This window comes from Lepisosteus oculatus, chromosome 8, assembly GCF_040954835.1.
Source record: "Lepisosteus oculatus isolate fLepOcu1 chromosome 8, fLepOcu1.hap2, whole genome shotgun sequence".
Taxonomy (NCBI): domain Eukaryota; kingdom Metazoa; phylum Chordata; class Actinopteri; order Semionotiformes; family Lepisosteidae; genus Lepisosteus; species Lepisosteus oculatus.
In genome coordinates, this window is record NC_090703.1 from 244,540 (window position 1) to 272,472 (window position 27,933).

General features: G+C 35.0%; 1 protein-coding gene across 2 annotated transcripts; it reads right to left on the reverse strand.

The window, feature by feature from the left end:
• Positions 1-442: 442 nt before the first annotated feature.
• Positions 443-27,925, reverse strand: ptpn21 (protein tyrosine phosphatase non-receptor type 21). Of its 2 annotated transcripts, XM_015350543.2 has the most exons (20): positions 27,546-27,925; positions 24,621-24,925; positions 21,874-22,043; positions 21,583-21,680; positions 19,715-19,782; positions 19,489-19,559; positions 19,235-19,322; positions 18,453-18,541; positions 18,101-18,188; positions 17,261-17,340; positions 17,072-17,176; positions 16,705-16,765; positions 13,531-13,612; positions 11,564-13,035; positions 9,685-9,825; positions 9,177-9,395; positions 8,720-8,848; positions 8,191-8,425; positions 6,949-7,109; positions 443-4,244 (listed from the first exon to the last, which is right to left on the reverse strand). In XM_015350543.2, the coding sequence occupies exons 2-20, from the start codon at positions 24,798-24,800 to the stop codon at positions 4,116-4,118; spliced, it is 3,666 nt and encodes a 1,221-aa protein (XP_015206029.1). In that variant the 5' UTR covers positions 24,801-24,925; positions 27,546-27,925; the 3' UTR covers positions 443-4,115. The 2 variants fall into 2 exon arrangements, with proteins under 2 accessions (XP_015206029.1, XP_006632184.1); XM_006632121.3 differs by lacking the exon at positions 17,072-17,176 and having other exon boundaries at positions 27,546-27,924.
• Between the last annotated feature and the right edge of the window lie 8 nt (positions 27,926-27,933).

Genomic DNA, 27,933 nt, shown 5'->3' on the forward strand with positions numbered 1-27,933 from the left:
AGAGTGGTACTAATGGATTTTGTTTCCCTTTAGGACTTTTTTTTTCAGATTCTAGGGCCTGTGATGTCCAAATATTTGTTCTTGGGTGTACATTATTGATACTGTTTTCAGCTAGTGCCTTTATGAATAGTTCATGACATTGTTAGAGGAGTTAAATTACAATTATACAGAACTGTCTTGTGCCAGTCTGTATGTGCATTGTTGGTTATAGGGAATACAAAAAACTTGTGACAAAGGCAGCTACAAGTTTACTTCATTGTAGATGTCACCAGTGCAACAAAAAAAAAAACTGATGTGTTATTTCAGATCTCGTGCTTACTTAAAATAAGCAGGATGTGTGATTACATGTACTGCAACTGCCTAAGGATGTCACCACCGATGCCATTAAGGAAAAGTAAATAGCATTCATATATTAAAGAAAATATAAAAATGACCAAAAAAAAACTTTTGGAAATGTTTATTCATAGTTATAATAAACCAAATTTGTCGAAACAGACAGGTCTTTACATTTTTTGCACATTATAATTTTTACATTGCTTTACAAATTGCTAACTTAGGTAGCATAAAAGCATCAAATTACAATAATAATACTGTAAAAAGATGGAGTCTTAGGGAAGATTGCCAACTGGTCACGTGACTCATTTTAGGCAACTGAAATACATTTCAATTCCACCTTCCATCATTGCACAGGTAAAGCTCCCTTGTAAGACTTGAAATCATCAATGGAATCAGTTTTTGACTTACTGTTTAACCTAAAACAGTCTGAGAGTCAGAAGAGTCCAAGTCAAAGGTGCAACTCCATCTTCATGCACTGAATGTTTATGTATGGTGTAATCATTTAATATTATTAATTTAGTGCTGTGCATTGCTAAGACACGATTACCTGTATTACTGAAATTCTTATGCATCACTTAAACTTTTGCCCAAATAAAAGTGGTATACAGAAACTGAAAAATATTAAAAACTAATAACCAAATAGATGTTAAAACAGTATAATTGTTCACTTGCACTTTGTTCTATTCAAAAGTTCATAATTACAATGCATAAGTGACTTTCACTGCTTATAATTGATATTACTCTTAGCACTGAATAGTAAACACTAGAACAACCAATATGCCTTAAAGAACATTGTCGAAGCATTTCTCAACAATTATAGTTGCAATATTTTTTTCTGAAACAAAGTCAAATAAGTAAAATACTTCAAATAACACTTTACAGAACACTTCATCATCTTAGTCACCTAATACTCTCTATTGAGTAAAATGAGGATACTAGAAGATATTACTAGTCCTTACAAATTTAAAGGGAAACTGCAATCCCAAATTCTCAGACTGGTTATAAATAAATTTCAGATTTAAGCATGTTGTCGTTAATTTAGTAAAAGTACTGTATGGTCGCCATAGTTGTCGCAAACTCCTGGCCTGAGAGAGAGAGTTCTTGATATGAAACACCTATTCCTACTCACTAGTCAGTGTAATGACTAATGTAAAGCAATGTACAAGCGAGTAAGTGCAGCAGACATTTTACTGCAGAAACGTTTCAACGTGATATGAATGCAGAGTTAATAAATAAGTTGTATTTGTCAGCAAAACCATCTCAAAGTAGAGAGCAATATTTCTATCAGATTAAGAGATGTATTCACAAGACTGCTTATTCACAACTCTAGGCTTTACTGGAGCTGCTACAGTATGTAAAGAAAATCTGCCTTTCCTCTTTTGAAGTTCTAGTCTTCCACCTTAAGTACATAAATACAATTCCTCCATCCCTATTACTGATAAACACTAATAACTAGTACCACCCCCACATTTAAAAAAAATCTCCTTTTACGTCCATATCTCAAGGCTCTGTACTCCAGACACTGCTGCTTTACTAGATCTCCGAGAAGATACTTTACCTAGATTGCTCCAGAAATACCAATAGCAAAACTGGGTATCTAGTAAACTAGATATCTAGCAAACCAGGGAAAAAAAGCAAATATAATCTGTACATTACTTTGGATATTATTTTCATAAATGCAGACAGTCCATATTTTGCATAAATAACATCAAATTAAAAAAAATGACAAGTTTAACTGTCACTCTTTAACAATTTCGAAAAAAATGCACTTTTCAGCTGACACATTTATTAAAAGTTATTAAAAGTTAGGGAAAACCCATTTTCCCATACAAATGTTAATGACCCTCGATGGAAAACAGGTCTTAACTGCTCGACTAAGTAAACTGACAAAGGCGTAAGGACATCTCGGAAAGTTAATATGAAAAAGGAATGAAGTAGACAAGCAAATGTTAACTATCCCATGTATGATCAAGGCTTAAAAATAAAGATGAGGCTTATTATTATATAGCTTATGATACATCAGAACATCAAAAATAAAAAAAACGTATCTTTTAATGGGTATAACAAATATCTGCTTTTACTGCTGTTTCACTATAATAATACTAAATATATTTATAAAATCACTAAATATTACTATTAAAAAAATCCTGGCATTTAAATAACATTGCTGCAATATGTAGATACACAACACAAAATAAACACACAAGTCTTCTTTTTGATTTCTAGATGTTCAATTATGTTTTTTTGCCAGAATTACAGCAGCATCTTAAATAACATTCAAAAGTATTTTTTTTCCTTTGGTAGCCACTTGGGAAGTCATCTAGCTGGTGTTTGGACCCCAGACTCTTAATTACTCATCTTCCAAATTACTGTTCTATAAGATACTACCTGTAAAAAATTGTACAATTTCAAAAACAAATACAAAAGTAAATTCTTTGTTTCAGAAGGCATAGTATTGACTGACAAAGTTCACAGTTTACCCCCTTATACTTTAAAAAAGTAACTTTGAGGGAAAATGTCTTTCTGTATTTTTTAATTATATGTGAAATATGTCATAAAGTGCATTTTATTAAATTATACATTCCACTTGTTAGGAAATTTGCCTCTACTGATTTCTTCAATACAGATTTAAAGTACACCTTTTAAGATCTTCATAGTTTTTAGATTTTAGTCACATTTCAAAACATTTTACAGGAACTGTAAAAATTACAACCAATTAAAAGTATGCTTAATTTATTCAAGTGAGTTTTTCACTACTATGATAATGAATTGAATCTACCATTAATGATGATTTAGGTCTAAAAAAATGCAGCTAGTATTTGGCTTTCATTTTCATAAAACTTATGGTAAGGACAACCCAAAAAGATACTGTGTTACTTTATGCTATGTACAAACACCTCTCCATAGTGCCATTAATCAATGGGCCATCTCAACCAATGTGCCCCTTTTCTGAAAATCTTGGGAGCAATGTAATTTACAAGTGAACTCTTTGAAAAGTGATAATCAGAGGACATACTCTTTCTGGACTGGGGGGGAGCAATTATAAAATTCCCATTGCAAAGAATGTTCATAATTTAACTGAGAAAAGTACTCAGTCACATAGCCAAAGAGCTGGCTTCTGACAGTATTCTACCAATTGAGTGGCATTCCTGAAAACAACATAAAAACTATTACTTCACACCTCCCATACCTAACATTCAACAAAATAATTCTAACAGATTCCAAAAGCCTGTTAGTTCACTCTGATTTCCACAAAGCTAAAAACTACTTAAAAGCAAATAAAGATAAAAATTAAAGATAGTCATGCAATTAATATTCACACTACTGACAAAACATTGTCTATATACAGAAGTGCTGGAAAAAAGTCCATTCTTAATGTTAAAACCCTTAACCCAAAATCTGAAAATAATACTGCTTCCAGGTTATTGATTAATGGCACATTGATCTGTAATCTTTTCTCATTTCCAAAATTTCCTGACCAATGAGCACTGTACTTCCTTCATTGACGGCAAGAGACCTTCTAACAATCAGTAATACTTCCAGAAAAAATAAAGTGGCTTTGAGTAGCATTGCAACTCAGTGTCTACACAACACACAGACACTTGAAAAATGATTTCTTGACACCAAGTTTTTTATCTTGCTAAACATATAAACAAAGTACTGCTCTGACAAACAAATGGCATTCTAAAAAAGACACATCAATCATGTCACGTCAACAAAGTAACCGTATTGTTGACTAAAGATACTGTTCTTCAGATCACAAAGTGATGCAAAAAAAACTAAATAAGTCTGGAATTTTTTAGGAATTGAATGAGCACTTTGTAAACAAAAGTATATTGTGCCACAGTCTGCACCATCATCATACGCTGCTCTCTTAGTCTATTTAGAACAGTAGGGACGTCCAGCATCTGAAAAAAAAAGTTAGATTAGGTGTAAAATAAGCAATCTAAACAAAACGTATATTTCTACATGTGAGTGATTAAAGGAATATATAAAACTAAATTATTAAGAATTACAACAATTAAAACAAATAAAAATTTCATGTTTAAGAACACAGAAAAGACTACAAATAAGAGGCCATTCTACACATCTTGCTCATTTGGTAGATTAATGAAATATTATAATTCAATATCAATTTAATTCAAAATACTTCATCCATACCCATGGGGATAATTGATATCTTAACAATACGTCAATTTAACTATGTTTTGCTGTCATTGTTGTTGAGATGGACAATGAAACATATTACATGCATTGTAATAATTCTTGCTCAACCCAAGCGATGCATAGGTATAGTACTTAAGTGCTCACCTATCACCAAGAATGCTGGCAATTGTGCTGGAATTTTACTTTCACTCTTGACTAAGGAAGGATAAGCTCATATGGCTTTGGATCAGTTTGTAACTATTTTCTTGCGTCATCACTCTGAAGTGTTATGGTAAATTAAACTAATCGTAAATAAAATAACCACTAGGTCAGCTATAGAGATTGAATTAGAATATTTATTAAATTTCAGGTTCTTTTCAGTTTGAAATGTCTAATATATTTTAATTAAAATCTGAAATAAGCACTTGTTCTCTAATAATAAAATGTATTATGACATCTCTAACAATTTAATTATCATTATGTTTATATTGACTTTTTAATTAAATTTAGAACTTAATTTGCATTCTGAATGTATGAATTCAGAATGCAGGCCACATAATGCAGCACAATGTGCCATGCATACCACAATTTAATGCAGCATCATGCCCCTTTGTAAAAATATTCAGTTGTGGGACTGCACTACTTTGTGAAACTGCCATGTGAAGAAGTGAATGCTTAACGTGGAGTGTGGAAGCAGTTGGGCTGTTGCCAGAAAACACCTGTTTTCAAATTCCAGTCAATGCTAAGGGACAATCCTCTTCCAGTTATAGAATTTAAACTGCTTACTGTTTAGATATTTATATACATTTTAAACTGTTTTACAGTATATTAAATATTAAAATAATTAAAATAGAAAGAAGTGCTGTTTTACAAAATTAATCACATATATACAATTCATTTTGACAAACTTAAACAGCTAATTTTGCTTGATGAATTTAAAATCTGTCAGCCTGACTGTACTGTATCTTTCATTTCATTGTGCAGGACATCACTTTGCTCTAGCCAGATAAAAAAATAGTTTATTATCATAGATTGTTGTGAATCTGAAGTGCCTCTTTCAGGTTTATATCCGCATTAAGAAAATGTATATTTTGTTTTAATGTAAATTTTGGCACTACAGTAATCAGGAAAGAAATTAACTTTAAATTTTGATTATAAAAATATATTTCACACATATTGTACCTTAGTGGCTTTAAAACAATACTGTATTTACTGTGTATAATGTTTATTTATATACCAATTATATCATACTTTAACAAAGTTTTCAAATGTGAACAAAGACTACATTCCCAATGTGCCACATGCGCAAATTACATTAAGTTACAGTGCAGTCCATAAGCATTTGGACAGTGACACAATTTGTACTGTTTTGGCTCTGTATGCCAACACATTGGATAAATAAAACAATGACTATGAGGTTAAAGTGTAGAATGTCGCTTTAATTCGAGGGTAATTACGTCTTTATTGGGTGAACCTTATAGGAATCACAGCCCTTTTTATACACAGCCCCCCCATTTAATGGGTCCAATAATAAACTATTTTGGACAACTAGGCCCATGAGCAGCTTTTATTCTAGTGCTGTACACATCTTCAACAACTAACTATAATGCCTCAGACTCAATACACATCTACACTATGCAGTTTCTGCAAGGTCTACCATGTTTTCTTACTGCTACAGACCTACTTTCTTTTTCAATATTAATATTTAAAATACTGTAATATACAGTATAAAATTAATACAAGTAAAAGCAGTATACAAATTAAAGAAAGCATTGACCGGGATTCAAAACCAGGTATTTTCATGTGAGAGGCCAAATACTTCCATACGCCATGTTAAGCATTCACTGAGTCACCTGGCGGTTTTACAAAGTAGTGCAGTCCTGTAACAGAATATTTATTTAAAAAGTGTGGGACAATGTGGTATGCATACCACCTTATGCTACATTATTCATCATGCATTTTGAATGGCTTGATCTGTATATGACAATCCCTAAGACCAGAACTCCTGTTCTTCTTTTAACTCCAATGATATAACAGTTTTTTTTTTATGACAGAAACTAAAACAGAACAAATAATTCTAATGGAGAAGTATTATCAATGCACTGTAAAGCTTCAACATCAAATAAATTCCATCCATTGTTTTAAATTCCACACTTTTTTATTGCTTCCTCATATTGCTTTGGTGAGGACATAGAAGCCTTCAGCCCATTCACCAGCACCTCCTTAAAACTCAGACTTACTCATATACATACTGTATGTTAAATCTATGCTCCTGCTACATCTGTGAATAACTACTCTTTTCAATAACAGGAGCATCTGTTACATGTGTGACCAATCTAAGTCTTTTCAAGATATCCATGCATTGTTGCTATTCCTGTATTTGCCACTAACTTTATTTTTCTACTATCTGCAATTCTATTTATGGCACTTACACAGAAAAATGTTCAATTTTTTGCAACCACATACCTCATTGTGTTCCAGACAAGCAATCATAATTTCTGATAATATTACAACCCCTGTTCTTCCCACACCAGCACTGCAGTGAATCAATACAGGAGGGTTAGTACTTTTAGGGTCTGTGGTGCTGTTTGTATGGCGTCGTACTGATTGTATTTCTTCCAGGTATGCTGGAATTTGAAAGATACACACAATTAACAAGACTAAACAATTAGAGCATGTAATAGCTCTCCATTTTTACACTAGTATTTTATTGTAGTTCAATTAAGTAGCTGTGTCAGCATGCGTTGGCTTAAAATGAACAAGAAAAGGTCTATTCCATGATGAAAAGAGAAGAAAAGAAACATTTCAGCTGAGGAACCTTCTTCAGGTGGTTCTTCAGCCTTCTTCACCTGAAGAAGACTCCACAGCCGAAACATTGTGTTTCTTTTCTTCTCTTTTCAGCCTAGTATTTTAAATTTGATTTTTGTATGCAATAGTGATTATTACAATATCACATTTCAGTTTATTGTAAAAGATTTCACCTCCTTTCAATGTTTTCTTTAATTCCAAATACACTTTGTAGAAATAATATTTTAATTAAAACTTAAATGGTCAAAAAGGTTAAATTAAGCAAAACTGCAAAGAAAAATCAAACACTAAAATGTTAAGTATGGGACATCACTGGAAGGGGGTGAATACCTTTGCAAGCCAATGTATGATATTCATTGTATGATATAAATATTTCATATAGCAGCTTTAAAAACAACTTTAAAAAAAAATGAAAGCAGCAATAAAGATGGAAGATAAAATTAACAAAGAAACCAAGGTTTATAATGTAATAGGTGCAAAGGGGTAAATAGACTAACTTAAATATAAAGTTAATCTTTTTTAAAAAAGTTTGAGCCTGAATTTGAAGATGTTGAGGAACAATGACCAATATCCTTGGGGCTAGAAATCCAGAGCTTTGGGGCATAGTAAGAGATGGCCCCATCACCCAAAGAATGTATAAGAGCTTGGGGACAGACAAGAGGCCAGTCAGATGAATGGCTGCAGATGAATGAGGCTGCAAGGTGCAGTCTTTTATCTCAACTATTGTGTTCTTCCAGGTAATGAAGATTGCAAGTGATTGCAATAGTGTTGTTGATAAATCTGGAGAATACTAAAACGGTTAAGATGTATAATGTGGATATAGACAGTCCTACAGATAATTGGACAGATAGTTGGTCAGATCACACTAATGCATGGAAAGAGAAGCACAGATACACTCACCTAAAAATCCCTTGAAATCTTCTGGGCAGCCATGATCTGGCCAGTCAGTGTACTGTAGGTGCCAAACTGTCCTCTCTTGGCCGGTCAACAGGTGCTTAATTTTCAGGCCTGTTGTGGCATAGCAGCCTGAATCAGTCCTGAATCGTGTAGTGATTTTAAACCTTCCATACGTCACACTGTTATGCCTTGATCCAAGTCGGGGCCAGTACCTGAAACTCTTTTCTCTTCCACCCTCCTATAATATTAGCAAAAAGAATTACATTATGATCAGGTGGTTCTTTTATTTTAACACACCAGTTTCCTATTGCACCCATTTCTTTCATGACTATATACATGGTGGTATACTCAGTTTTATATATATACACATTTTAACATATATCCTTTGCTTGTGAAATAAACAGGAAGGTTTAGGTGCCACTGCCTTATTTCAAATCAGAACAGGAAAGCAAATGATGTTTTTAAACTCTGTTTGTGTAAAAGATATTTTAAATTTGAAGAAAGAGGAGTTAAAATGCTTCAGAAATCTTACCTCCTCTGCTGTAACCATTGCTATGATAGCAACTCCTTGCTCCCATACCATCTGCCAGAAGTCCTGACAGGTATTTTGTAGTGGACCCTGTGTAGTTATGTAATTCCACTCATTTCCTCCTACAGTCACCTTTGAAAGCAGGAAATATTTATTAAAAATTCAAGATCTTGACATACAAACTTGACTGGTTATTTTTTACCAAAAAAGCAGGAGTTCAATCATTTATTCTGTGGTATTCAGATATGTAAGAAAACAACTATTACAAAAATAAAAGTTACTGTTTCCGTATTTTGTACAGTAAACCCGGTACAATGCAGTGCTCAATTAAGACTGACCTACGAAATGAGAACTGTATTTTTATGTAGAATGCAGTACATTTTTTTCTGCCATGAGCAAAAATCATCTGTGTTTGTTCACACCATACTACAGAGGTTACTGAAAGTTATTTTAATAGTACTTTGATATGAGAAGCATTGATGTAGCCTGTGTTGTTCTCTTTGGTCGGTACAAGCTCCACTCTGGTGTCATCATAAGGCAGCACATCCTGGAAGCGATTCCTCTCAGCACTCTCGGGCTGCTGGGCGACAGAGCAGTCTGCATTCGCTCGCTTCTTGGGCACCTGCTCATACTCTGTGAAAACCATGCCTCTCTCTAGTCTCTCCTCCAAAATTTTGCACTAAAAGTCATAAAAAAATTCACAATAAAATAATTAGGGTATTTAAGCATTTTTAAGAATTTACGCTATTAAAACCACCAATGGAACAAAACACTTAAGCTGACCAATCATGACAGTCTCTAAAATTCTATAATTTAATATGTACAAGTAACATCCGTTTTCTCCCACTTCCAAAAAAAAACTTCAGAATACATGTGTACATACAGCACATAAAAACACCATAAATAGCTATGACATCCTGGAAATAATGAGCTAGGTTTCCCATAAAGTACATCACAAAAAGGCATACCCTTTCATCATTCGATGCCATTTCAGGCTCATCCTTACTGTCATCGTGTATGGTCATCCTGTACAACGTTAGTCCATTCAGAGCTGCCAGCTTCAGTGGGCCCATTTTCTTGATATCAGATTTATTTCCTTTTTTCATTCCCTAAAATTGAAAACACAGAACTAAGATGAAGACATCCGTATACACCAACCAAACCTAAGCATAATGTAACAAGTGCCACAAAAAGAACTTGCAATAGGATTCAAATGTCAAGAATGTACAACACAATCCCTGTTGTCATACTGCATTCTTCTGTCACAGGTACAGCACACTGGTATGCAAAACCCACACCCAGAAACTACACAGAATCCTATTGCATTTACGTGTATTCCTAGTTAAAATCTTTCAAATACTTTGCATAGCCTAGCACCAACGTTGTACACTAAAAGGAGCAGATACTAACTGCAAATCTTTTGCCGTCAGGTTTAAATAAGTAAGCCATGTGGTGTAGATTATGGGAAAAAAATGGTGACTATCTTTAAATAGGTTAAAGGTTTTTCACCCAGCATTGTGAATTAATCAAAAATTACAATGTAGATACTTTTATTGTTATAAATATAATTATAGAAAAATATATGTATAAAATAGCTACAGTTGGGGATTTGGCAGTGATATGCAGCCCATAAATTTCAGAAACAATAATAAGATATAACAGTATTCGAATCATCCTTGGTGATCAACAATCAACAAAACAACTTCTTCTCTAGAACAAAGACTTTGCATGATCATCAAAAAAAATGAATTTGTGATGGAAAATGAACATTTATCCACCCATTTCCTAACAGCCTTGTCTAGTGTAGGGTCAAGGGAATTAACATCTTATTGGAAATAAAGTACTGATTGTGCACCAAATGTACTTAAAACAATTTTGAAATATATTTTAATACACTAATAATATTACCACATGTATGAAAGGATGTTATTATTAACAAAACTATAGATGCCACCTTTTTTGAAAGGTACATGAAATAAGCCAGATACTAAAAGCCATCAAATGTTTTATTCCAATATCCAGAGCCTATCCTGGTGAGCAGAGGGCACAAGGGAAGACACATTTTGGATGAGATACCTTTCCATTGCAGGGTAGTCACACAAATAGACACAAATACACATACACTTACACCAGGACCACCATTTACCTACTCATGTGTCTGGAGGAAACCCATGCGAATACATCGAGAACACAAACGCTACGCAGATAGCACCCCAGGAGTTGAACCTGGGGTTCAAGCACTGCGTGGCAACAATGTTAACAACTGTACTTCCTTACCACAGAAACTGCACGCAAAAAAAAACTTTAAATGACACAAAAAAGAAAATTTAAAGTGCAGCATAACAAATGGAGGATCCTAACAAATTCAAAATGTAAACAAGAATCGCCTTCAGTTCATCAAGAACATTTGTTTTTTGTTCTTTAGCGTCTCCTACACACACAAACAGTTTAAAAAGTTATTCTGTTCAGTAACATAACATTATTCCATTATCACAAAATTACAATAGTGTGTCAAGACTATTTAACCTAACCATAATTGCCATCTGTGCTTGTTTATAATTTATTACTGCATTTACTTTTATCAAATTATCAAAACCTCAAAGTCTGAATATTCTCAAACTCTTATTCACTTAGAATCTGTCTTTACACTTCAGGTAAAAATGAATAAAGCACTAACTGGTATTTATTTTTCTGATTATTATTATTAATGGTTAAGACTTTTAAGGACATTGAAAGAATGATTCTATTGCCTTGTGTAAATACTTGTTTACATTAAACCAATTTTATTGCAAAACAACTGCAGGAAAAATAGTTTACAACTTAAAAAGAAGCTGAAAATGTACTTACTCCTAGAGGAGGGAGTCCCTCCGCAGGGTTTCTTTTCCCAGGTGGTACATCAGAGTTAGGTCTCTTTTTGGCAGAGTCTCTCTTGGCCTTCTGCCTCACAGAGCAGCTAAGGTCTGACTCTGACATGGATGGCAAAAGCACACCTTCCTCCCTTCTCTGAGGCCTACCATCAATGACCAAGAACACAGGGCTTCCCTCTCTAGGCAGCCAATCTGTCTCCAGCTCCCGCACGAGAGGGTGCGGTTGATAAGTAAGAGGCCCTGGCAGGGAGGGAACAGCATTATAAGGGTAACAAGAGACAGGGTCAGCAGATGACTGACCCAACAAGGCTACATGCTGCTCAACGCTACCAGTAGCATCCTGGGACTGGGGTGTGTGCCTGCCATTTTCATCGTCAAACTCTTCCTCCTCTCCACTGCTATGTACCAGCATGGTTGCATCTGAGAGGGACTTCTTGTGTCCATAATGCAGGTCTTCTTTACTGTTGCAGTCATCTGGTTTTATTTTTTCAAGGAACACGTTAGCCTGTGATCCCAAAGCTGTCACCCTGGGAGGTGGGGTCTCAGCAGCAGAAGCTGACATAGTCCTCTCTTTCAATTTCATGCTATCAAAGCCATAAGCCAACCCTGCTATTTCAATGCTGTTGCGCTTCTTCATGTGTGCATGCTTGGCAGTGGTCAAGGGTTCACTCACTTCCTGCAATGAATGTGCCACTGGCAGGCTGTCCTCTTGGAAGGTCTGCACAGAGTGATGAACTCGCCTTGTGATGAGATCCGGATTGCTGTTGCTGACGTACAAGTGGCGAGAGAGGTCAGGTGTACTGTTGGCTGGCCGAGGATAAGGATAGGGGGGGGGTGGGCGGTAAACTTGTGTTCTCATGATGTTGGGAGTTGGGTACTCCTGAGCCTGGAGCTGAGCATTGGTCAACTCAGGAACACTCACTGCACCAACCACTGGTCGCCTATCAGCAGGATAGAGGTAAGGAGAGGGACTATGGAAACTGTAATTGAGGTGGAAAGGATATTGGTTGGTGTTATGAGAGTTAAACTGGGCATGCTCCCTAATCTCCGGCTGACTGTATACCAAAGGGTCAGGACGACTGTAAGCATACGAGTTGCCAATGTTGAGGTTCCTCATTGAGTGGCTCTGTCGATCTTCTTGCATCATCTCCCGGTTCTTCTGCCGCATGACAGTTTCGTAGTCGGGGGTGGCCCGATAGGAGGGTGGGATCAGAGCACTATGGCGGTGAGAAGGTATGTAGTCTGTCCTCATTACATCACTTCCTGTTATGCTGGGGTTGGAAGACATGGGAGACGGCTGCATGTAATGCTGTGGGTTATTGAGAGAGCTCGTGCTATGTGCACTATAGACACTCCCATTTCTAATTCTGCCATTGTACTCATGAGGAGACCTATCCAAGCTTGTCTGAGAGTGATAGTAATATCCATTCTGATTATTAATGTAAAGATTGTCTGTAGGGAAAAAAAAATTGTTACTGCAGAATATGGTTTCCTAAATGCCTAAATATAAAAATATTATCTCAAATATGGTAACCAAGAAAGTATTGTTACATTTATTTTCATAAAAATTAACATAAAATATATATTGTATAAAAAGCAATCTTAAAAACCAAAAATCAACAGAGCTGTTTTAGAAAAAAAACATCTAAATCCAACCATTACAAACTACTGTAAAAAATTACAAACTGGCACGGTGTCAAAACAATTTTATACAGTTCATTATCAAACAGTACAATTGAAACGTGTGCTCTCTCAATCTGCCCCTGAATAGTCAGTAGTCCAGCAGATGCTGCCGTCTACAATACATTGTAATCCCAAATTACCATGTAAAGGTAATGTGAGTGTTGTTGAACCCAACATTGTACCCAATGACACATCCTGAGTGAGCCTGCAAACCTGATGTTATGTAACAGCCTGTTACCAGCCAATTAGGGATGACGAGATTACCTTGAGACGATGTGTAGGGTTCGGTGTAGTGTCCATTGTAGTGTACCTGAGGTGGAGGCATCATGTAAGGCTGGGGTTTTGGCTTAAAAAGAAGACAAAAAGTAATTTAACATTTTTTTATTTTATCATCCACTACTGTGTGTAAGTTCTTCAAGCCAGAAGAAGGTGAAAACTTACTGCTGGACTGTACTCTAGAAAAAAGAACATTCAGCCTTATTTCACAATTCTATTCTCTGCAGTAACCTTGGCTCATGGCTCATAGATATTAATATTTATATACTCTCCCACTACCTGGCTGAACAGTTTTGGCTACACACTTGGTAACCAATAAGCTAACATGAGACCCAAACACAGCTCTCACCTCAACAAAATAATAAAAAAATGACATCTGTGTGCACACACAACTGTACTTTTCTAAAGTACTGGTATGTTGTTGTACATCAGCTGCAGTAAATCTTGGGTCTTGGGTTGCCCATTCTTCACTGATATTCCTCTTACATAAAGAAGATAAGCACTATTACACATGGCCTGATTAGAATAGCTCTTGCTTGAAATGAGCTTTGAAAACTGTTGACTCATGATTAGGATTGTGCTGCTTCAAGTAACAAATTGTTTAGTGTACTTTGTTGTTAGTGGAGATTGTTGTTTATTATTCCAGGCACTAACTATTCAAAACCTAGGTAGATTTTATGTAGACTTTTAATTATCAAGAACTGATGTTTGTCAAGACTTAACATAAACAGCACCTTCTAGTCTTTGAATTGACAATTTAGATACTACAAAGTCACCAAAAAGCCAATTCCCTCTTTCTCATGTCTGATTGGCTTGCCATTTTCAAACTGCTGAGGTTTTAAATCCACATGGATGCATTTTGGCAGTATACTGATTTGTGCTTACCTCAGTTTTAGGATTTTACAGTTCTAAAATAATCAGCGCTTAAGTATTATCCTAAGTAAAATGTTATAGTTCACTTTTGTTACAGAGTAAAGGAAGCACCTCTAAATCATCGTTTTTCTCTCTACATGCCTCATTAAATAACACTATTAGCCAGTCCTCTCAACTTACATTGTAGTTGCTTTCCATTTCCACCACTGAATACATGTATATACTTGGTTGTTAGTTTGATCTGATATATCAAATAGTTATGAACTAAAACATATTAATCTGATAAAGTTCAAAGACAAACCATTTGACATTGCAATTAATTCAACAAACGCTCAAAATCTAAACAAAATTCCTTGATTTTCTAACAAAAATGTGCATTTACTTTTTCACAGTTCTAATGGAACAAATTCATTCTCCTAAGATTATGTTAATCGCTCAGATTGGTTCCCAAATCCTAGAAAAAACACACTTTACCATACCTTTACCAATACTAGTATGTACTAACAAGAAAACAAAATTTACCAATAATTTAATTTTGTGTAGTACAAAACCATTGCAATGACAACAGTGATATTTATGATACTTTGACCTTTAAATTCTGGCTAACTTAACAGACCTTTTCATATGTCAAATGATGTTTATATTGTACAGTAGTTAAGATTTTTGAAGTAATATAAACACTCTAAGAAAACTTGCAAAAGCTTTCTTTAATGAAACCTTATTTTAATATAATCTAACTTTTTACATTGGTAAATTCATTAAAGAATAAATTAAGAGCACACAGCTTTGGTTATTAAGAATCAAAATTAAGATTTTATTAAAAAGTTTAAATGAACACACACTAGAAAACTGACACTGATAAACAGGAGGAGCTGCACTGACTGATGTTGCTGGTGGTGTAATGCTGTCAATGAGCGGTTACTAACCATGGAAGAGGTATTAGGGTCTAGGTACAAATTCTGCTTGTTACAGCAGAATACAGGTTTGCATTTCTATAAATATGTATACATTTGCGGACTTTATAATAGCAAAATCCTTAATAAGAACGCTGTAGACGATGTAGGATGCTTGGATATAGGCTACACTAAAGTGTATTCTACCCCCTACAATAGGATGCTCATTAATGAAACAATTATGCCACTATAGTAAAAACAAGTTTTTCGAAAAATTGGTACAAATTTGTGGGATATCAGAGGTTCCCAAAACACTTTACATATAAGTGGGGACTCACTTCTTCCACCACTGAAGTTCTGCATTCATCCTGCTGAACCCTAACAGCCCCTCTGCACAGAAGATCAGGGACGGAAGTGTGGAACATCTTCTCCAATTAAATTAAGGTGGAAGCTTAAGTAGAGCAAATTCTATTTGGGATGTTCAAATTCACAGAAAATGAACAGTGACCTTTAATGATTATGTACTCAGGATCATAGTTTAATATGTCTTACAACGTATGAAATCTCCCACAGCATGTCGTATCCAATCCCCAAAGTGGCTTAGAAATTGTGGTTCAACACGACTTGCAGCAGCAACCTGCGTCTCCCATCCTACTGCTGACCAGCCCTAGTCTTGCTCAGCTTCTGAGATCAGGCTAAGAGCGCATACTTTCCAGAAAATCAACATAATGCCAAAGTGGTGTTTTGCAGAGATACAGAATATGTAATAAAATATTTAAACCTCTATTACATAAAGCATTCACAAAACAATTTCTACATCTCAGACCTCACAACACTGCAAGAGGTGTTATTTCAAATCATAAAGTCACTCATGAATGTTGATGGATGGATTCAGTGGTTTGTTTGGCAGTGTCCTGGTGCTACAGCTGCAAGAAATTAGAGGAATCCTTACCAGTGTTCATCCTGTACATGTCCTACCATTAACATTATGATCAGAACTTTAATGTTGCATTAATTTTAACAATGGCATTTCTTCTAAAGCAGTGTGCAACATCTCTTTTGGAACATTTCACCCCAAAATATGCACCATACCCAAATACTCTATAAATTGTGTCACCCATGTTTATGAACAGAATTACTTTTTGTTGTAAATGTACGGTTGCTTGACGTGTCTTAACACTGCATATATATAATACTTGTTCCAATGGACAAAATAAACATGCAATTTAGGATTTCAAGATATTATGCTTTAATATTTTCCTTTGTCATGTTTTCATTTAAATAATGTATGTCTGCAGTAAATACAATGCATGAATCACAAAAATTAATTGGAAGATATAATGAATTTATTAACCTCTTTGTCATATAGTTTTTTTCTGCCAGTATATTAACATACCAGAGACATCCTTGTTGAAGATCTCCTTCTTACTGGATTAACTGGAGCATTCTGAGTTTGTCTGTAAAGCAGAAAATATCAATCAGCCACTCTTGAAAGTCCTAAAAATATATAATTTTCTGTAGCCCCAGACGACTGTTAAAGATAAAATCTGACAATGCTGCATAAAGCACAGAAAATACAACTGGAGAATTAGGGGATAGTATTTTCACTATGCAAAGACTAAGGTGTATAATAGTGGAGCTTGCATTCCTATTCAATCGCATAATTCTACGGCACTGTCAAGAAAATAAGATGTTCTCTATATAATAGCATGGACAATATCATGGAGAGGAAGGGTTTCTGCTTATGAAAGTTGGTTGCTCACCCTTTGTTAAGCAGAGAAGGACGAGAAAGCATTGGTAAGCGAGGAAAGGAAATAGTGAGTAAAGACTTCTGGGAGCCCTCAGAAGGTGCTGACTCAGATGGCTCTCTGGAGACAGGAAGGGGACAGAAATAAGGGGACTACTGACTCAGCAAAATCACTGTCATACCAGGAAAACTGCAAACCACTTACAGACTGGTTTTGTTAATTTTGTAAAATTTATGGCGCGCAAGGCACATCCTGCAAACGTATTTGGAAGTTTCCATGTCATCCTAAAAAAGAAAAAAAATAAATTCAAAGTAGCAGAATGGGATCCCATTTGTTTATAAGTTCATACAATACTGTCCATCAATCACAGGTGGTACCAGATGTTACAATTTGGCAAACTGCAGAAAATAATTCCTGGTTATTTACAGATAGGTTTCCAATCATAGAACTAGAGGTCCATAGGTCACATAATTTAATTTGAATTGCAGTATGAAGAACTGCACTGATAACTATTTTCTTGTACAATTTCTGACTTTATCATATTTACATTTTTATAGCAAACACAAATACACAAATTAGGCAACAACTGAACTACAAATTGACACAAGAACATTACATAAAATGAAGAAATAAGATATTTTGAGAGTTTGCTCTAAAATGCTCATTAAATTCACTCTAGAGGTCTTAGTGTACTCTTAAACATTTAATTTAATGCAATTTCCATTCTTAAGCTGATACCATTTCTCAAGCTAAATTATTTTATAAAATTATTTTACAGTTAACCAAACAGAAGTAAAAAATATTTGCACATGGTTAAAAAGTACCTGTACATCAAATGAAAGGGCTAACTATTGAGGAAATGATTTCAACAATGCAGTATGTCTTCCATAAGGCAAACAAAAGAACACATACATACATTGTACTATGATTCACCAACAGGACAGATACCAATGATTAAATATATTAAATTACACATTTAAATAAATTAATATCTTAAATATTACATATTGACATTTGCAGAACACTGCAAAATGCAGAACTTACAGTCTGGAATTGAATGGTTTCTTCCTTGTTTGCCAGCTCTAGTGCAAAGAACGATTTGTTGTGAGTCATGCTGGTAATATCATTCCACCTAGAAAGCCAAGTGAAATAAAATTAAGTACCAATACTTTTGTTAACCATACTTGTATTATAGTATATGAAAGAAAGCATACAGCCTTTGTAATGAGAACAAACCTCAAACTAATGTGAATAGCTAAAAATTACCAAGTGCCAAACAAAAAATCAGAACCCTATATTTTAGAGCCTATATTTTGTATGAGACTCACAACATTAGAACCTGATCACATCTCTTATGACTGGATCCTTGAAAAGTTAATACATGTTTATTTCTTACCTAAATATACTAGGAGGCCGACCATTTTTGTGCTTCACAAAGATCCCATCCAGACATGCCCCAAGAACTAAATCATTCCCTTGGCTATCCTGTGTCCAGAGCAAAGACATGGATAAAAAGCACAAGATCACGCTTCACCTGAGTCCTATTTAAACATTCAAACAATTCTTCTCAAGTTTCAACACAGTTCAATGGCTGCCTGATTTTGTTTTGGATACTTCTGAAGAATTACTGTTTCAGAAGAGATATCTATGTAGTTTTATGTAAAGTTCAGGGTGTGAAAATAAAAAAAATAAATATATATATATATTTTTTTACTGTTGACTCTTTTGACATCACTAAAAATAATTTAATAAAGTAAAAATATCCACATAATAGTTTAATGTTTGGAACAATACAGTCAGTTTTCTACAATAAATTTAAACATTTCCACTACCACTAATTCTTACTACACAAGAGCTAGTTTGTTATTAAACAATCGAGTCACAAAATACTGGTTATGTCTGCCTTAACAAAGCATGTAAAGCATGTAAAAAATTGTATAGAAAATTTCAATCATGACAGCTGTTTTTTTAGACATCTTCTCCCTTACCCCTTTATTACCCTCTCCCTTACCACTGAATCAATGGTAATTACTGCACAGGTTTTCCATAATGGGGGGCTCCTCAGGAATGTAGCTATTACGTAAGTAGCAGAACTGTCTGCACTACTATTAAAATGCATTTTCTAACTGTAGTTCACAATTTCTTCCAAATCTGCAAGAATACGTTTTTTTTTTTTACCTTTGCATGGTAACTTTCCTGGCCATACCCATCCATCTTCTCAACTTCCTGCATGTATAACATTTCTGCCTCTGGTGGCTGAAGCCCTCTAACAAATGAAAATCATTAACAGTCCAAAATAAAAAAAAACACATTGTGAAAGCAAGTCCTTGCTACAGAATCTTAATCTGAGATCATTTCAATGTCTTTAATAACTAACTCAATTAAATATTGGCTTTATAGCTCAGATTTATTTCTTTTGTTCTTTACATTACCTGTACTTTTGGTGTAGCAAGGCCACTTTCTGTGTGGCCTCTTCAAGCATTCTTTCATCTTGAATCCATCCCTTGGACACAAAAGACAAAACAAAAAAAAAGTAAAATAACCGATTACCTAATCTAACAATTACATACAAAAAGGGATGTTGTATTCAATAGTTGTAAGTTGTACTAAACCAGTGCACATTAATGAAATGATCAAATAAAAAAAGAAAGGACTTACAATTGGAAACAACACAAACTTCTGTAGAAATTCCTGGGATTCATAATGATCAAAATCACCAAAATCAGCTGAAAAAAAAAAGTTATTTAATTCTTCAATTTACAAAATTTCAATATTTTTCTTTAAAATAAAAAGCCAGTTTCAGATGGCATAAGAATACCAGGGTACCTCTAAGACATGCTTAAAGCAAGGCTATCAGCGTCTGTTCCTGGGCAGCTAAAGGATCTTCCAATTTCAATCTAAATCAAGATTCTTAATTGTCATATTCTTCGTTAAGAACATAAAAAATTTACAAACAAGAGGAAGCCATTTGGCCCCTCGCCCATTTGTATTTCACTGTTAATTTGAAAAAACCTGGGGCCTTTGAAAATTCTGAATACTTGAACAAGGTCATGTAATATTCTTTATTATTTAAGATTAAAATAATTTTACAGGCTAAAAAAAAATCAAAATTTCTTCCAGCAAAGGAATATATCTGTTTGCTCTTCTCTAAAGCAACAAAATTATTTTTGGAACAGTGTCCAAAACTGCAAGCATTCTAAATGGGGTATTAGTGGATCTCTTAAGTTAATTAAGCAACTTTATCTAAACCCATAATGATTTTCTCTTAGAATCCTTGTGCCAAGCAGATGATCTTTTAGCTTAGCTCTAATTACCACTGCAATAACCTGACATGCAATAGACGCAAGAGCTATTGATCACTTACTTCTCGCTTTTGTCACCTTTAATTGTGGATGGATGCCACATTAATCATTTTCCAGTAAGTATATTTACATATCTACTACTATAAAAGCTTTGCAAAAAAGTAAAAGAATTGCATCTTTTTTTTACTTAAGTACAATAAATAGAATACATCCAGGTTCCGGTAATTTGTTTATATGCTTCAACATTTCTTTTTTTTTTCCACACAATTGGTAGAAAACTATCAAGCCCTGTAAATTTACCTTAAATGCTTCCAGTGCCTGTAACACTTCTTTTTTCATGCTAATATTTAATATTGATCTTTGACTTTGCAGAGCCTGAGGCATGTTTTCCAAGGCAAGTGAAATATTAATTTAATACAAAATATTAAATTTTACAAAACATTATTTTACTCATCTCAAAAGTTTCCCACTTATATCCAGCACTCAACCTTCTACTGATATTTTTCACTGCAATTAGATGAGTCTGTATTCGATTTGGCCAATTTGCTTGTTCACGTTAGATACTGTATGAGTTTGAGGGAACATCCCATGAGGACTTTCTGTTCTGTAAACCGCTACCAAGAGGAACTACAGGAGAGCACATACTTCAGCTTCTGAATGAATGTATCGAAGAGAATGGCATCGACTGGATAAAATGTGTCGGAGTTTGTACAGACGGTGCAAGAGCGATGACAAGCCGACACAGTGGTGTGGTTGCATGAATTAAGAGAAGTTGCTCCAGAAATGAATGGACGCATTGCAACATCTAGCGCGAGACCTTAGCCGTCAAGACAATGCCTGACGATTTAAAATCTGTTAGACTCTGTTGTGAAGTTTTTAGGGCTGTAGAAACCACTCATTTTCTCACCTTAAAAGAATCCTGCCAATAAAGTAAATGACATTCACAATGTTTTGAATGCAATGCTATGTCTATCAAGCTTGAACTGGACTACCCATTATCTTATCAAGAAGGCTTACTAGAAATTGGTGTTAAAATATTCAAAACATTTAAAATGAATAACAATGGCTAGAGACTATGAAATCTACTGTGAAAAGTTTACAGGACAGGGAGAAATGAGATCTTGGTGACATAGCAATGGGCAATGAATCAGCTGAAGAGATGATCCTACTCAAAAGTTGTTCAAACAATAAAAATTAAAAATTAATTTTCTTATGAAACCATACCTTGAACAGCTAAACCAGCTAACTGAACAGCTTGTTCTACTGAGCAAGGGATCCGCCCCTCCAAAACATCCTTCTTTAGCTGAAGATAATATTGGTATCTGCAAAGGAACAGAAAAGTTATATATTCCAGTAAAAATATAAACTTGTAAAGCAAACAGCTCAGTTAGACAGATAATACTTCATTAATCACATAGGGAAATTGATGATATTTAAGGAAATTAAATATTATTTTCTTAATATATCTGACAAAGAGTGACAACACTCAACAGCATGTTTTATTAAGAAGCTCACCTTGTTATTTCTTGTTGCAGCTGAGACACACTTGGCACATAAAACACAACCCCAAAGTAAACTGTAGGCTCTAAGCCATATTTGTCAAGTTGTTTCTTCAGAGGTTTTTCCAAATCTACCCATCTTTGTTGACTCTGCTTGTTGAGATACCAAAGACTAAAATAGGTCACCTGTTAAGACAAAATGCAAAGATATTATTTTGATGCCAAGAATGGAAAAGCAGAGATTCTATATAAATTAATCAAGACCTTCTGTCCAATGTAGTCTATTTTTTAAAATGAGGGAAACCAGCTATAGCAGAGAAAAATATACTATTTTAGGTGGAGAATAGGCATTTAAAGAAATTGTACTGAAATCTGAGGCTTTAGTAGTCATTTCCGGACTGAAATTACACTAAAGAGACTAACTTCACCAGCAGCCAAATCACCCTGCAACTCACAACTGGCCTGGTCAGTACCTGGATGGGAGACCTCCTGGGAAAACTAAGGTTGCTGCTGGAAGAGGTGTTAGTGGGGCCAGCAGGGGGTGCTCACCCTGTGGTCCATGTGGGTCCTAATGCCCCAGTATAGTGACAGGGGCACTATACTGTAAACGGGCGCCGTCCTTCGGATGAGACGTAAAACCGAGGTCCTGACTCTATGTGCTCATTAAAAATCCCAGGGCGTTTCTCAAAAAGAGTAGGGGTGTAACCCCGGCGTCCTGGCTAAATTTCCCATTACCAATTCATGGCCTCCTAATAATCCCCATCTATGAATTGGCTACATTACTCTGCTCTCCTCCCCACTGATAGCTGATGTGTGGTGAGCGTTCTGGCGCACTATGGCTGCCGTCGCATCATCCAGATGGATGCTGCACATTGGTGGTGGTGGAGGGGAGTCCCCATTACCTGTAAAGCGCTTTGAGTGGAGTGTCCAGAATATAAGTGTATATATAAGTATAAACTCTAAGTATAAAGCTATATAAGTGTAAGCAATTAATTAATAAAATTAAGACAATCTGAATATGATTAAATCTAAGAATTATGTACTTTTTGTACAGAGTGATATTAGTATCACTTTAGAGGCGGAGCGGTGGCTCTATGGTTAAGAATCTGCGCCTGTGACTGGAAGCTTGCCGGTTCAAATCCCGCGGCCGGCAGGGGAATCCTACTCCGTTGGGCCCCTGAGCAAGGCCCTTAACCCTAACTGCTCCAGGGGTGCCGTACAATGGCAGACCCTGCACTCTGACCCCAAGCTTCTCTCCCTGTCTGTGTATCTGTGTCTCCATGGAGAAAAGCTGGGGTATGTGAAAAGATGAATTCCTAATGCAAGAAATTGTATAGGGCTAATAAAGAAACATTATTATTATTAGTAGTAGTAGTACACTAGTTATAATAATTTTAATAGTTTCAATGTAAAATGGCAATTTGTTGAAAAAATACACAATGAACAATAAAGGTGAAAAACCAAATACTTGTAACAGACTGCAAACGTACTGTATTTTGTGATCCAATTGTTCATATTTTTTTTGTATAAAAGTCCATTGAAAATCTATTCAAGTCTGTGGTATATAAAGATATATAACAATAAAAGAACAGCCACTTCTCAGACATAAAAATGATGCTTAGTAGATGGGAAACATACACACAAATCAACACATTTAAAAGAATACTTTTTTTTTATTTTAAAGCATTTTATTCTGTTTCACTTGGTTTACAGGTTTATACTGAAAACAAACCTTCAAATCGCCCTCGTTCCAGGAAAAAAATCTAAAAGTCATGTGTCAATACATAGATACAGTATCAATGACATACTGACTCCAGACATAATGCAAATTGCTATCCAGGTCCTTTCACATCTGCTTAGGTGACTAATGGCATAATTCATCAACCAACTAAGGTAAATTGAATCAGATATGATTACAATAACACCTTTCAAAAACGATTTGATAATAAAAGGTAATGATACCTTCTATACAATTCACTTATAATTAGGAAAACTAAATGAATTAGATGGGAACCTTACCATTACCATCTAAATAATCCTTCAGTGAATGTGTAGTACAACACAAGGGAATACTTAAGAAAACTTTTTAAACAGTTACAATGCCTTTAGCACCAAATATGCTTACCTTTTTGTAATTATATGTGAATATAACCCCCCCTCACAGAATTATAACTAAATCAAAGTTATCTCACTGTAACAAGCAATATAATCACGCACATTAAAGACCTAAAAGGCCAGAGTTATTCCTCATCTTGAAGTTTCTTTTCCGAACTTATTGTAGCCACATGATGTCACTGTATGACTAAATGGATTTGACATTCAAGTAGCTGAAATTAGTAGCATTTAATTACTCATGTGACAACACTTCCTTTTCTGCACATTAACAATGTAAATGCAGGTTTTCTGTACCATATACTATCCCACCTCTTCATCTTATTAGTGGTTTCTTTTATTACACTGCCAACATAAAAAATATATAGCATAACAGTATGTAATATGAAATGTTTACTGCGACAATAACAGTCAGTGGTCAATCACATACAGTGGTTTTGACTCACCATTTTTTTACCAAAAGGGAAAAAAACGTTTTGCTATACCATTTTCTTAATTCATTTCTTCCATGTTCATTTTATGGCATATGACAGTGAATTGTTTATAAAGTTAAAACTCTTAATGATATATCAGGAAAGAACAGGCACATCTTCCATGAAGAAAGAAATTCCAAACTACAAAACAAATTAAATATGATAAAAATTATCATACCTCTCGCAGCTCTAGGCGTTGTGCTACTGCCTCCAAACACTCCTGCCCTGTGCTCTCCACAGAAAGGGTAAATTCCACAAATTCACTGTTCAAGAGCTGAATACGAGTTACGAGGCAACTCTTGCTAGATACTGTGTACCTTCGGGTCCTCTTGAGCTTTAATCCAAATGGTAAGGGCATTGTGCTCTCTCCTCCACAAAAATGTCCCTTTATTAACCAAAAATATCTCTGTCTCTGTCTTTAAAAAACTGTCCAGTAACAGGTGACAGGAGAATCAGGCCTTTATGCACCACAAACATATGTGTCTGCAGAAAAAAGAAAAATAACATTATTCACAAAGCATATGGTTCATTAATGTTGCCACCACATCCAGTAAAATACTGAACTACCATAACAGAAGGCAAGACTACAACGAAGCCAAGGAGCGACACTTTCTTATTTTGGATTTATCTGATAATACATGCCCAACACATTCTAAAGGAATGCAACTGGAAAAAGCACGCAGTTAGAACAAATGAAATAAAAGATACAAAGAAAAATATGAACAATAAAGAACTACACAGTGCTTTACAAGAATAAAAAAAAGCTCATATTCAATTAAAGAACCTGGTCTTTCAACTCAAGGCTAAAAAATATTTTTTTCCTAGAAAAACTACGCTTACAAACACCACAGAAAATTATCTTACTTTCACAATGAAAAGTCTACCTCAGCTCAATTGTAAGCCATATTATTTTTCACTTTAATGTGCATGCCACAAGATTTTCATATACTGTTATTATTTAGCCATAACAACGATAAAAACAATGCTAATTACATGCATGCAACATCCTACTCAACTACTTCAATTGACTCCATTAAGCGTCATATGCTGAGTGTTTATCTAATCATGCATGTGGTCTATATATCTTTGAATTCTTTGGAGCTTTTTAATCTTTTGCATCTTCTAAAGTGGTTATTTTTCCTAGTTTAGCAGAATCTTTAAATTAGCCATTTGCCAGTGAAACCAGAACTTTTATATCATTAATATAAATTGGAAAGAGTAGTAGTGCACAGAGATTCCTATAGCAGCACGCCAATTACACCATCCCAATTGACCCTTTTCTGTATCCAGTTTCCTGCTTATAAATCAGTTCTTTACCCTAGTACATGCATGATATTAAATGCCTAACACTTGCCATTTAATAATGTATCTTTTATAAGAAACTATGTTTGCATTGTGAAAATCTAAATACACCACATCACAAGCATCATTACTGCTGTTGCCCATTCAAAGAAATAACTTAAGTTAAGCAAGACAAGACTGTTCAAAATTCATATGAATTATTAGCCCATAGTATGTTATTCCAATACAGGTGTTCCCTTTGTTTAAATGTTTGCTTCTGCAAACTAGACATGCTGGTCTATAATTTATTTTGTCACCATTTTTATGAAAGGATGCCGCATTAGCAATCTGTCAATCAGTGGGTATTATCCAGTTTGAAAGACCAGTGAAAGAGTTAGGTTAATGAATGCAATTGATATTAAGTACAATGTTCTTAAGTACAATTGGAAGAATACCATCAGACCTGATATTGTGTTTCTAGTACCTGTAATACTTGTTTTTTTTGTCTCTACTTCAACATTATTTAATATGGAACTGTGTCTTTCCTCAACGTGCAGCAAGCTGTCTCTTCCTTGAGAAATACCTGAGCAACATTTAATTAATCAGCAATTTCTGTTTGATCAATTAAATGTTTCTCTAAGAACTTTAACTTCAGCCTTTACCATTCATCAGCTATTATAATATTGTAAAAGCCTCATTAGTTTTATGCTCCTTAAGAATAGTCCTGTTTCCTGGCCTTCCTAATAACCTTTTCTTGCCCGTGCATGGAGTTCATTACAATAACTTAATTTATCCAGGTGGATGCTGCACATTGGTGGTGGTGGAGGGGAGTCCCCATTACCTGTAAAGCGCTTTGAGTGGAGTGGCCAGAAAAGCGCTATATATGTGTAAGCAATTAATAATAATAATAATAATAATAATAATAATAATAATTTAACTCGATCTTGTTCTTCTTTGAATCATTTATAAATGTTTTTTTTCTTGTTATATCCCTACTTTGGATTCCACCCCATCAAACATATATACCCTGTATATTTATATCTGTATGGAAAAACTGAAAACAAATACATGACCTAGTATTGCAAATCTGACAATACCATCAACCAATAATACATCCTGGGACCTGCAGTCAGTATTTCGATAGGAATTCGATCACGCCGAAACTCGAAACTCGGAGAGAAAAGAGGAACCGACCTAACTTGTCCACCTCAGGCATCACCGGATAGAGCTACTCGATCCGTACAGACCTCCGATTCCAAATCATGTACAGTCCATTACAATCAGCATATCAGACAAAGAATATGTCAGTCCCTTCTTGAAAGATTTGTGATATTTGTGTAGCACACACACTGGAAAACAGCACACCAAACAAAACAATGCGTAGGAACCAATTTCTGACCAAGATAAATTATATACACTTTTAAAGTGAAGAAAAATCCCCAAACTGTCCAGGTTTAGATATTTCGGATTGCAAGCAGTGGCTTATATTAATATAACCGTAAACAAAACCTGGTCGTTGAACACGAAAACAAATAAAGCGAGTATTATACTAGTAGTTTCTTCCCAACTCATACATGTAACTGGCGATATTACAATAACAAGATCATAACTCCGCCCGTGATATTAACAAAACGCGCATTAAGTAAAAAATATTACATCAGGGAAAAGTGGGAAATAACAATGTATATCAAAAGACTACTGGCAATGATAAAACATAAACAAAATGGCTATACTGCAAAGCTAAATCTTTTTTAATCTCTCAAGTGACTAACTTTCCGAGTCGCACCAAAACATAGGTTGAAATAGGCTTTAAACAAATTACCTGCTCATACCATCCACCCCAATCAAACTGGCTTCATTATGTGATGCATTCATCTTTTCCTGTCACTCGATTTACTTATTACATTTACTACACTTGGATTTACAAAAAAAATCCCTTCTCAGTCGGAATCAACATGCTGGAAATCAACAGGTCACTCCGAAAACACGCTTCACTTCCTGTCCATGGTGAACAGACCGTCTGTGTATTCATCCACGGAACTATTTTACTTTTGCCTTTTTAACGAAGGTCCGTCTTTGTTCAAATGCGAATGAGCTTGAAAATGTGCGTAACTAGTATTCTTTCTGTGTTTAGTAATTGAAAGAGTTTATGGGGTTAGTTAAGTGTTGTCGTAGCGCGTTGATGCAGGCGGCGTACTACACAAGCGCCG